Raw genomic sequence first — 12,618 nt, 5'->3', positions numbered from 1 at the left:
CTTTATATGCGTGGCGGCTAGAGTCCTCTCGTCCTCTGGCTTGAGATAGCTGCCACCTATGGGTCAGATGATTGTCTGCAGTATTAAACAATTGGTAATTAAATATTTAATTTGTTTTCCCTAAACAGTGTAAAAAAATTTCACGAACATTAATTGTCTCGCACAACGAGTCTGTGTGCAAAATGTCAGCTCGATTGGATCACGGGAAGTGGGTTAAAAAACGACCGAAAGATTTGCACGGTCGTAAGCAAGCAAGCAAGCACGCAAGCACGCAAGCAAGCGAACTTAATATAAATGATTTAAAAAGCACGCACGGCGCAAACACCCCACTGCAGCCCCTCCCCCCCCCCCCGACTTACTAACGCAGTTCCACCCACACCACTCTCTCTGGACACGCGTGCCCAAGCTCCGGCAGAATCAGTCGATCTCAGATTGGTCTCTTCAGCCATCTTCGGACCCACAGATAATCCAACTTTGCTCTGGAAGACAATCATCCTCGATTGCGAGGGATAGCCGATGATAATGATGTCCAATGCACGAATTCAGTGCATATATCTTCGTAACAACATTAAACGTTTAGCACTGAAAGAATACTGATCTGACAATACCATTGGTTCCATTCTTAAGTTCTGAATCTATCTGTAAAGAAAATAAAAAATTGACTGGCAGGTTGCTCAATAAACATTCGACGATTTCTTTATTTGACTGGCTTTGTGCTACTTTTTTGCACTGGCAGATATGAGAAGAAGCAGATTACGCAGTGGTGATTTGATGGATTGTCACAAATCGGGGGTCGTAATTCCAGGAACTGGTAACGACTGTTTGTTTGTTTGTTACCACTGTTATGAATGTCGCGGCCTCCAATTGACAGCAGGGGTTATATGAACCCATTACATCTAAAGAATATAATGTGGGTGCCACGGTGGCGAGATGTTAACTCGCTCACCTGGTATACAGGAAGGTCGTGGGTTTGATCCTGGCCCTGACGCTTGTATATTTGGAGTTTGCATGTTTTACCCGTGGTCGTGTGGATTTTTATCTGGGTCCTCCGGTTTTTCCTCCATATTTATAATCAACATGCGTTTAGAGTATTTGGCTGCTATACATGTCCACATGACAAGCATCTTCGTTGCGCTATCGTTCATGGCCAGGCCGCTTCTGAAAAAGAACATTATAGCTCAGTAAGCCTTAGTAGGTAAAAAAAAATGTTTTAGTTTATTTACATCTTCAAATAACCGACTTCGACATGCACAATTCGATATGTTGACTTGCAAGCACGCATCGCGAGTGACCGTATCGATTTTCAATCGATGAACCGGTGCATCGGTGAAACTCTAGATGTAGTTCTGTGGGACACCATCTGTGGTGTGATGGACGTCCAGTCATAGTGCTGGTGGTTTGTAGCCAAAAATAAGACCCCACGTTGGCCAAACCTTGAGACTAAGCACCTGGTTACAACCCTTAGTGGTATTTACATAAAAATTTCAATCGTCATTGTAATCCCTTGTAAACCAAAAAAAATAAATCATAATTGAAACGCTGACGTTAAAGTATTGAGGTTTGTGTGTTTTGTTTGGCGTTTCAAGAATCCATTTCACCGGCCTGGCAAAGTTTTGCTCCGTGAAGGTCTTTGCAACTCCATTAAAATACAACCTCTCTTGGCCGTTCAGTTCATTCGTTCTTGTGGTCACCCTTCAGATGTGTGCCACTTGAAAGACTTCCATCCATGACGCCGGTGGCCTCCAGCTTACAACAAGCTCACTGCGGTGGCCACACCTCGAGCCGAAGCCACGTGCGACGCCCGTGTCACCGTGGATCGATGACTCAGTTGAGTGCCGTGAGTGTCGAGGGAACGCTGCATGGGATAGGATGCCCGGCCTGGCCTGGAGCAGAACAGGATGGGGGTGCTGCTCACGTACATGTTCACGGAGCCTCCTCTACGCGCGACCTCCGACGGCGACGCAAAGCCGTCGTGCCCAGACCTCACGCTGCCACGACTGGGGCACGGGATGGAAATGCTGTCGGTTCTGAACGTCGACACCGACTCCGAGTCCACGTCCGCGCGAGTCCGTTCGACCGGTGGCCTGCAGCCGGCTCCGACTTTGGACGTAACGTCCTCGATCCCAGACCTCCACGGATCCCTCGCGGCGCACCCAAGCGATTGTGAATTTTGCTCGGCGCCTGCAGACGTGCGGTGCTGTTGCTGCTGCTCCTTGCTTTGGTGCTGCGCTTTGCTCGGGCGGACGTGGCGGAGCCTGGGCTTGCCCTGCGACGAGAGCGCGTGCTGGCCCGGGGCATCCCCCAATTTTCTGAACCTTTGCCGATCCTCCTCGATGAAGCGACGGACGGCCGGGGAGACGTACGTCGGGTACGGGAGCCACCCGCACGACTTGGGGATGAAGCTCGCTGGCATGCCCACGTTCGCTGGGTGGGAGCGGGCCACTGAATCGGCGCAGTCAACAAAGGACTTTACAACAAAAAACATGGCATTTCACCGATGTGTTGTGATGCATTTGCGATGCGTCCGATGTTTTGCTCCACGCGCTGCAAGCTTCAGCAAATTAATATGAAGCTCCCAGCAATGTGGAGTGAAACGTCGGACATCATGCCGAATAGCACGCGCTGCAACGTGACCGTATATCCCATGGAGTAGCGCGCTTGGCGTGTGCCTTGGCAGAGACGCCCAGTCCAATTGTACCCCTCGCTTCATTGCCCGGCACCTGAGCCTCGGTGCAGTTGGACTGCCTGCACCATCAATAGCTTGTACCACTGGATACATCCCACGTGTGCCAATTGTGGAACCACGTACGAGGGTATATATGTACGAGAGTCTTAGGGGCCGTCCATAAATGACGTCACGCACCTAGGGGGGGGGGGAGGGTCAGACATTTGTGACGATTTGTGACGAGGGGGGGGGGGGGTTTGAGAAATGTGACGTCACATCGAAATGCGCAACTTTAAATAAATATAGACAACACGTTCTGCTTGATTAAATAGACTTTTTAATACATGTTTTCTCCTACAACATCAGAGTGCAGCTACACATTAAATACGCACTACAATGACAATAGATTAAAGCGATTTGAAACATGTGTTATTTTTTGGGGGGGGGGGCAGAGCTTTGTCAAGTCATATTTGAGGGAGGGGGGCTGACTTTTTGTGACGCCGTGTGACGATGGAGGGGGGGGTCGAAAATCGTCCAAAATCGCGTGACGTCATTTATGGCGGGCCACTTAATCAAAGTCCGTTGTTATGACAAAACGTGCGTGTCTAACGGCCACATTTGCGAGGCATATTACTCACCCGCCCTCATGCCGCGGCAGCGTTGGGACTTTTACTCACGGTGGCCGATGCATTGTTTGTCACGGAAACAGGACAATGTGCTCGAAACGCAAATCTGCGGTAGAATTTCTCGTGAGAGATGAAGATTGGGTGGCCGTGCCCCCCGAGGGACTCCCCACCCCCCCGCCCCCACCCAACCCACCCACTGCGTTGTGTGAAAGCAACGTCAGAGGCTTTGCGGGTCCACGCGATTCAAGGATGGCAAGAGAGATATTGCGGATAGAAATCTTCGGTGTGACGGACCAAAGAAGGGCAGGCACAGCAGCAGAAGGCGACCGATCAAACCGGAAGCTCTACCGCAGTGAGATTTTCAAGTCGGCGTCGCAATAGACAAAGGGCTCATATGGCCTCGGTCATAATCTGAGGAGGTGATCATGCCGAAAGCAGTTTTGTTTGTTAAGTGTAATCTGTGACCACCGTGTGACTTTTCACGTATACTTCGGGAACATCCCTCATACCAGTGAGGCAAGGCCGTAGCCATGGAGTCAACATTGGGGGGGGGGGGCAAATCTTCCAGGGTGTCTGGGGGTCCCAAATATATCGAAATTTCTAAACTAATTTCCTGCCTAAAATAAAAAAATAATTCACTAACACATGGGATGGACTTTTTATTTGTTTTTTACAATGTATAATAGTTTTTGTATTACATTGCTCTGTTTTTACTTTTTTACCATTTCTTGTTACATTGTATGTAATGGCAGAGATTAGGGATTAATAAAGTACAACCATAACCACAATCATATAAACAGAAATCTATGCATTGATTTATATGAAGACAACTCTATATCATTAGACCTCCTTGCCAGTACCAAAATATAATAATAGGGTTTTTCCCATTTTTTCTGGCAACAAAACTGAAACCTTTTTACAAGGAATCATGTCTGCATTAACCACAATACTTGTGGTCAGAATGCAAACAAAAACATATTTTGATAATATATGCATTGTCCTTGAAACTGATTAGTCCACACCAGAGACGGCTTTCTGTTGAGCCTCGTCTCAAACGGTGTTAGACCAGAGGACGCCAAAAGGACAATGCATATATTATCAGTGTGTTTTTTGTTTGCATTTTGACCACAAGTATTGTGGTTAATGCACACATTATTCTGTTGCCAGAAAAAAGGGGAAAAACCCTATTATTACAAGTCTAGATATTGTGGCCAAGGTTTAGCAAATTGTTGTTTTTATTTGCATAGCATAGCATTTATATATTATAATTACGGCCTTGCGGTGAGGCAAAGGTGCAGCCCTGCAATTGCTTTGCTCACTCACGCCACTGCTGGTGGAAGGGTCTCCACGATGAATGTACGTATATATGTTGAACTTCATTTGCACCGTACACAGCCAATCGTGAAACTCAGAGGTGCCGGAGCTCAAGACAGCTCATTGTTGAACAATTGTTTTCCCAACTCGATTGAGTGTGGGATCGCACTCATGTCCTCATTACAGCCCTGAGCCAGTGGTTGAAATTCCACATTCATATGGCAGGGCCAGTCCCTCAAAATGACAACCACTTTTTATACTTCCCCTGCCAAGTGGTGCATATTTTGTTCAGGCCAGAGAGAGAGAGAGATGTCCCGAATCAAACCTCCCTGTGCAGGATTTGAACTTGTAACCTTCCGATCGCGAACCGCAACACCCTGCCATTGTTGCCACGCCCGGCCAAGCCATGGTCCAACATTACGTGATGGGAAATAAAAATGAGAACGCGCGTGCACATTTCAATGTAGGCGCATTCGAAGGCCTGCCGTGGGATCATGGAAACTAATGAGAGCGGCCCGTTGCTTATCACAATTAGCTTCGAAAGGAACACCTGGACTCAGCTTTGTATGAACGGTGAGAGAGTGACGCGTAATAGGGAGCGGATGAGCGTGCGAGCGGATGAGCCCGGAGTGTGCGATCGTCCTAGCGGATGAGCCCCGTGCGATCGTCCGAGTGGATGAGCCCGGAGTGCGATCGTCCTAGTGGATAAGCCCGGAGCGTGCGATCGTCCGAATGGATGAGCCCGGAGTGTGCAATCGTCCGAGTGGATGAGCCCAAAGTGCGATCGTCCGAGTGGATGAGCCCGGAGCATGCGATCGTCCGAATGGATGAGCCCGGAGCGTGCGATCGTCCTAGCGGATGAGCCCGGAGCGTACGATCGTCTGAGTGGATGAGCCCGAAGTGCGATCGTCCTAGCAGATGAGCCCGGAGCGTACGATCGTCCAAGTGGATGAGCCCGAAGTGCGATCGTCCTAGCGGATGAGCCCGGAGCGTGCGATCGCTCGAGTGGATGAGCCCGGAGTGTGCGATCGTCCGAATTGATGAGCCCGGAGCGTGCGAGCGGCGTTATATTGCAGAGGGGCGGGGGGTGGGGGCCTTACCTGGGATAACGCTGTGCGGCTGCTCGCCTTGGCGCCAGGCTGTTGGCACGGCAGTGAGGCTTTCAAAAACATCCCCGTGCGTCGGATCCAGCAGTTCTCTAAGAAATGAGTTCATTTTCCTCGGGGACCAAAGAAAAAAAAAGAAACAAACTGAAATTTAAAAAAAAGTCCTTAAAAAATAGTTAATAAGAAACGTATCTCTCTCTTTCTCACCTCTATCTCTCTCTCCTCTTTCACAGCTCAACGAAGTCCGTCACATTAAAACGTCGCGACGCCTCTGCTTGAAGTGGGGATGGTGTGGGGGGGAATTACTCCCACACGCGGAACAACGAGCCCGTGGTGATGGGGGGGAGGCTTTTGTTAATCTCTAAAACGTTGCACGCGACCTGTTGTTCAAACATCGGGCTTCGTAACCATGAGCTCGGCGCGTCGCGCGGCTCTGCTTCCAAATTGATAAAGCAACCTTTGGTTGCGAGACCCCGCAGACGCGGCCAGCACTCGAGGAGCCGAACGCAAAGGATTTTCAAAATGTCGTGGGTTTTTTTGCTTTTATTATTTATTAGTTTTATTTTATTTTCTATCTACGTGACTTTACCGAAAGAACAAAGAATAGGGATTTTCGTGTCAACCATCGCCAATTAAGGAGGGGGCACACAAATACAAAGACCCCCCGTATAGGCTGCCCAGACTGTTGGGGCAAGTGCTGTTCGCGTGTTACCGGCACGGCATACGAGAGGGTTGTTTGGTGGGAAACACCACGCCCGACCGCCTTTGTCTCCCCCAGTGGCGATGTTTACTACACACCGCACCGGGTGCTCATTTGACGTCGAGTCGACCTAGGGGGGAGGCCCATGACCGGTTTGGATAATCACCACCGGCGTTGAGGGTAAGCAGCGCGCTAACCACTACGCCACCGCTCCCCCCGCACCCACAGACACGCACGCGGCCCCGCTTTGAAGTCAACTCTTGATTGTTCGAACGCACACAACAGCAACAACACACGGTTGCAGTTGTTACGGAGATATCCCCGAAGCAATTCCGTGGGGGGCATGGGTGGTTGCCGACTTGATCGGCCCCGTAATTAAATGATCACACGGTGCACAGCGGTGAGCGCAGTGCGCTCTGCTAACCGGAGACCTATAAAGTCGGCTTCGACCCGAGTTGGATTTCCTGTGCCGCTGCCAACGTCCGATCCGCACCGCACACACAGGGGGCCTTGCTTCTTCATCTCGTTTTCGAATCGTTTAACGAAGTTCTTAGGGGTCGTCCATAAATGACGTCACGCGATTTTGGACGATTTTGGACCTCCCCCCCCCCCCTTCGCCACACGGCGTCACAAAAAGTCAGCCCCCCCCCCTCAAATATGACATTACAAAGCTCTGCCCCCCCCCCCTAAAAAAATATAAAACGTGCTTCAAATCGCTTTCAACTATTGTGATTGTAGTGAGTTTATAATATGGCGCTGCACTCTGATGTTGTAGGAGAAAACATTTATTACTGGTAGGAACCACCTGGTTCCACCAGCCCACAGGGGATTATTGTGTCCGTCCGTCCGTCGTGTATCCAAAAATGGGAGGGGTGGGGCTGGGTGGAGAGGGGAGGGTGGGGAGGGGCTGAGTGGGGAGGGTGGAGAGGGGCTGGGTGGGGGGTGGGAGGGGTAGCGCTGGGTGGGGAGGGGCTGGTCACCCCGTGGTGCCCTTATGAAACTCAACGTTTAATCTACTCACGCCGGCTTGTGCCCGCCCTCACAGTCGGCCATATTTGCGGAATACACCACGCCGCCGTTGATCCTGGCCATTGACCGAGCAACCCAACGTTTCTACCAGCTTTCTCCGCAGGAATATGTTAAAAAGTTAATTTAATTATGTAGAACGTGTTGTCTATATTTAAACATTTCTCAACCCCCCCCCCTCGTCACATATCGTCACAAATGTCTTAACCCCCCCCCCCCCCTTAGGTGCGTGACGTCATTTATGGACGTCCCCTTTGCTCGCCCGCTCGTGTCACGAACTTCCAGAATTGATATGGGGTGGCCCAGATGTCTTGTGACCCGCAATTAAATCGGCGTCACGGTGGTGAGACGTGAGGACCCTCCCCCACGCCCCACCTGGTATAGAGAGGAAGGTCGTGGATTCCATCCCGACCCCTGACGCCTGATATATATTTGGAGTTTGCGTGTCTCTCTCCGTGGTTTGTGTGGATTTTTCTCCGGGCCCTCTGGTTTTTTTCGCTCCATGTTTATAATCAACATGACGCGCTTAGAGTGGAGCTATCATTTGTGGCCAGGTCGCTTATAGCTTAGTGGGTCCTTACTTGGTCAAATAAAAAAATATACTTTTATAGTTCTTTTTTATTGACCCCTAACATTGTTTTACCCTTTGTATGTTAATTTCTGTTTTAAATACACCTTACTTTCTTGTTTGTTGAAGTTTTAGATAATTAAATGGGGGATCACAAGACATCTGGACCACCCTTTACAACAATGCACTTTGAATTTACTGCTAAAAAAAAAGAAATGTGGTGGATGTCATCGTGTATTGTCGATAGTGTAGCGGTTCGCGTAGTGCGCTATGAACCCGGCGATCCGGGTTCTATTCCCGCTCACCAGTGACGATTATCTGAACCGGTCCTCCCCTAGGTTGACTCAGCCTCAAATGAGTACCTGGAGCGGTGTGTAAACATTGCCACCGGGGAGACAAAGGCGCTCAGGCGTGGTGCTGACCACCCACCCCCTCGTGTACCGTTCCGGGCTTCATAGGTGCTCGCTAACGGCACTTGCCCCTACAGTCTGTCAAGGCTATATGGGTGGGATCTTTGCCTTTATCTATTACCCACACACTTCTCAGTTGGGATAGCACATAGCAGAGTCAGTGATAGATATTCACCATCATCATTTATAGGCAAGGCCGAGAGCATTGCAGAGGATGGTCCATGTGTCTTGTGACCCCTAATGAATTTGCATATTAATTACTTTATAAAGAGCATGTGTTTAAAAAAAGAATTAAAGGGGTGTCACAAGACATCTGAACAAGAATTAAGCACCGCTGTGGCCTGCACTCTGCGTAGCTGGGCTGAAGTACTGTACATGGTGGTCCAGATGTCATGTGACCCTCCACCCCCCCCCTCCCCCCCCCCCCAAAATTAATTCCTGCTTTGAAACAAATTATTTGGTGCTGTGCAAACCACAATAAACACGTCAAACAAGACCGTGGAGCGCACGGCTATGCATCGTTATTGACATAATCGGAGCGTGCACCAGTTCACAGGGCGTGCATCGGTTGTTTCACTATGACCGGGCTCTCTCACCGTCGCTGAAATTCCACAAATGGCCGAGAACGAAGCCAGAGGGGAAGAGGCAGTTAGATGTGGGGAGGGGAGGGGGGGGTCCACATTTGCATGCCACGGATCACATTTCACCTGCTCCCAAAGCACCGCCGAGCAAAACAAGCCCGCACTTGTCAAGCCCACGGCAGAAATGCCATCGCGACCTCACGGCGAGCCCTGCGAACGCCAAGCCTCTCCCCATACCACCCAATGTGCCCGATTCTCACCCAAAATCGACGATCATCCGCACGCGGAGGGCTCTGAGGACGCCCCCCCCCCCCCCCCCGCTCAGGACCCGAGTGATGTGAAGCGATTACATGCGGCCAGTCCCTGAGCCCCAGACCAGAGAATTATCTTCACTTGCTGGCGCCGCCATGAGTTGGGGGTAACTTTAGCGGGGTCAGTTTATTTGATGTGGCCGGTATCGGTGAAATTGTGTGATATGAACGGCACCATCGAATTATCTACTCGGATTAGCCACGCCAATTAACGGGGACTAACTGATTTTAGCCCATTTCTGCTTTTGCCTATTAACTAATACACAAATAATCGGTTGAAAGAAAACAAAACGTCGATTCTTGCATGATCTGACCCACGTGTCGCACACTCTAGAAGGAATGCCGATCGGCGAGTTTATGCATCGTTCAGCACCTAACGAGTTTCCATTTTTCACCCCTTTTGACCGTGACCCATTGCACATTTCCCTGTTGGTGTGAATCACCCTATGGGGGGGGGGGGTTGCTTAACGTTACGTATACTCAGGCAGCAGCCTGCACAGTATGACCACTTGCCGCAACTTCCCGTAGCGAATGATAAAGGCCAGCAGCAGTGGGAACCTCACGCAAAGCGGTCAAGAGGCGAGAGCACGGCTACCCAAGCGGGCAGAGGCATTTGTCGTCCCATTGAATGTGCGCGAAGAACGCGACGAAGGGAGCGGCGTCATCTGAGCGTGGAATATTCGGCAGGGCGCTGCCGATCGCACGGCAGTCGGAAGTTCACGAGAACTCAAATTCCTGGCTGAGTTGTTGACCCCTTTCGCCACCGAACTCGCGTTCGTTCAATCTTGTTTTGAAGCTTTCGTGACTGCAGGAATCCATACTCTTTGGTTCTTTCGGTAAAGTCACGTAAAGTCACGCGTTCATTAAATTAGTTTTTTTTAAGTACCACTCTGTGCGCTGAGTTTAGCTGCGGTTGTCCAATGCTTCACCTGCACCACGCCCCACCAATGCTCAGTGCCGAATTATTATCGTAGGAGCAAAAGTAGCTCCATATGTAGCTGCTACATATGTAGTAGTAGCTACATCTGTAGTAGTAGCTACATATGTAGTAGCTACGGGCCCCGCACTTTCAAGGGCCCCGCTCTAAATGGTTTCAAGCTATCAATTCCGGTTCAGTGATTCTGCACTTGCTCTATTACTATAGTACTATACCGCCTTCAACTTTAATGAACGAATGAATGTTTAAGGTTAGCGATTTGTCGTATTGTCTGGCTGTATAGCAAATACAAAAATACAATGACTTTACTATGCAAGTTCAAAATGTATGTCTTTTAATATGTAAGTGTTTTTTAAATTATTCTTTAGGGCCCCTTTATAATATATGCTACAGGCCCCGCACTAGCTTAATCCGGCACTGGCCATAGTAATGTGGAATTTCCGCCCGCATGCGCATTTGAGCATCAAACCGTTTTAAGTTGTGACCTCGCTGTAAACCGACGGTTCTTAAACGTTTACTGCAGCCTTGAACCCCTTTGGTCCTCAATTGTTCAGAAAATATACCATGTCAATAAATACATAGATAGGGTTTGATGAAACAAAGTAAGTTGTACTTAGGGGCCGTCCATGAATGACGTCACGCGATTTTGGACGATTTTTGACCCCCCCCCCTCGTCACACGGCGTCACAAATAGTCAGACCCCCCCCCTCAAATATTACGTCACAAAGCTCTGCCCGCCCCCCCTAAAACAAATAAAACATGCTTCAAATCGCTTCAAACTATTGTCATTGTCGTGCGTATTTAATGTGCCACTGCACTCTGATGTTGTAGGAGAAAACATTTATCAAAAAGTATATTTAATTAAGTAGAACGTCTTATCTATATGTATTTAAAGTTGCGCATTTTGATGTGACGTCACATTTCTTAACCCCACCTCGCCACACATCGTCACAAATGTCTGACCCCCCCCCCCCCTAGGTGCGTGACGTCATTTATGGACGGCCCCTTACGTGCCCGTGCTTTCGATTATTTACCTTCTAAAAAAAGAATCTGGCCACGTCTCGTACCCCCAGAAAGGGCATCTCGCGCTCCCAGGGGGTTGCGTGCACTCCAGGTTAAGAAGAAGAACCATTGCTTTAAACCTCGTTTAATTCCCCTTGCCGCTCAGCTCGCGAAACCAATCGCTGACATCCAGCCTGCGAATGAACGTCAATCCCAGCAGGGCTCCGTTCTGTCTCCCCACGTAAATCTAAATTTTGTTTCAAGTCCATCAGCCTCAGGCATCGACATTCAAAACCGTGCATACATATGTATGAAATCAAACAGCATTCGATGAATAAACAAGAAAACTCTGGGCTGCTTCCAAACCTTCTCCGACTTCATCAGCAGGCTCAGACTTTGTTCAACAAATGTGACCCGTGCCCAATTAAACACGCGGTGTTGTAATTACAAAGTGAAACGCGCTGACAAATGGGGTGGGCGGCGGGGGGAGGGGTCGGGCGTAACATACCGGGCCGGCCGTCTGGCTCGCTGGCTCCCCAGGTTAAACAACTTCCCCCGGAGTCTCGCGGCTCACAGTGAATTAGCGAAAACCGCCACCGCCACCACCACCACCACCCTCCCCGCCCCATCCGCGCGTCACGCCTTGCCATCATCATCGTCGGCCCTCTCGCTCAGAAGCACTCATGCGTTGCTGAGTGCACCTTGCATTGCACAAGAAGCCCCATTCTCTGAGACCAATTGCCCAACGAGGACAAACAAACAACAAAAAGAATCCCACAAGAACTCGCTTGCCATGTGTGGGTGTAAGCCAAGTGGCTTCCCCGCTTCTGGATGTGACACACGCCTGCTGGCTCACTGGGAAGCGGCAGTGTTAGTGGTGACGTTTTGCTGAAACACGGTCCTGGGGCCTCCTCCCCTCGGTCGACTGAGCCTCAGACGATGCCCTGGTGCGGTGTGTAAACATCACCACTCGGGAGACAAAGGCGACTGGGCGTGATGCTAGCAAACCCACGCTCTCGTGTGCCGTGCCGGCCTTCGTAGGTGCTCGCTAACAGCACTTGCCCCAACAGTCTGTTAAGGCTATATGGGGGATCTTTGTTTTTTTTTACTTGCTACTTACGTGGGTTAGCCAGAATAATCAAGTCAGCAGCACAGTTTGTCATGTGATACTATCATTAGTTTGACTTTACAAGGCATCTTTACACAAGGTGTGCATGGCTCCTCGCGCATCGTGGAAGCGTCGACCAAACGTAACCTCGAGAGAAGCTGTTTTAGTTTCCTCTCGTGGAGGCCCCATCACTCAGCGGTGGCGTGAGCAACACATTGCAGGGCTGCGCCTCTACCTTGTACCTGCACCTACGTATAAGGGGCC

General features: G+C 49.9%; 1 protein-coding gene across 1 annotated transcript; it reads right to left on the bottom strand.

The window, feature by feature from the left end:
• Positions 1-1,189: 1,189 nt before the first annotated feature.
• Positions 1,190-11,808, bottom strand: LOC133347583 (uncharacterized). Its single transcript, XM_061559974.1, has 3 exons — positions 11,755-11,808; positions 5,706-5,824; positions 1,190-2,442 (listed from the first exon to the last, which is right to left on the bottom strand). Exons 2-3 carry the CDS (start codon positions 5,818-5,820, stop codon positions 1,748-1,750), a joined length of 810 nt encoding a protein of 269 aa, XP_061415958.1. The 5' UTR covers positions 5,821-5,824; positions 11,755-11,808; the 3' UTR covers positions 1,190-1,747.
• Between the last annotated feature and the right edge of the window lie 810 nt (positions 11,809-12,618).

This window comes from Lethenteron reissneri, chromosome 3 (assembly GCF_015708825.2).
Source record: "Lethenteron reissneri isolate LAM-NWPU_2019-01 chromosome 3, ASM1570882v1, whole genome shotgun sequence".
Classification (NCBI taxonomy): Eukaryota; Metazoa; Chordata; class Hyperoartia; order Petromyzontiformes; family Petromyzontidae; genus Lethenteron; species Lethenteron reissneri.
Note: the sequence above shows the minus strand (reverse complement) of the source record. Positions and strands in the feature narration are given on the sequence as shown.

Excerpts from the sequence above, each read along its gene's own strand:
- LOC133347583 (XM_061559974.1), bottom strand. The coding sequence starts at position 5,820 with ATGAACTCATTTCTTAGAGAACTGCTGGATCCGACGCACGGGGATGTT. Across the intron at positions 2,443-5,705 it reads GCCGCACAGCGTTATCCCAG|TGGCCCGCTCCCACCCAGCG; the intron begins GTAAGGCCCCCA and ends GCGCCGATTCAG.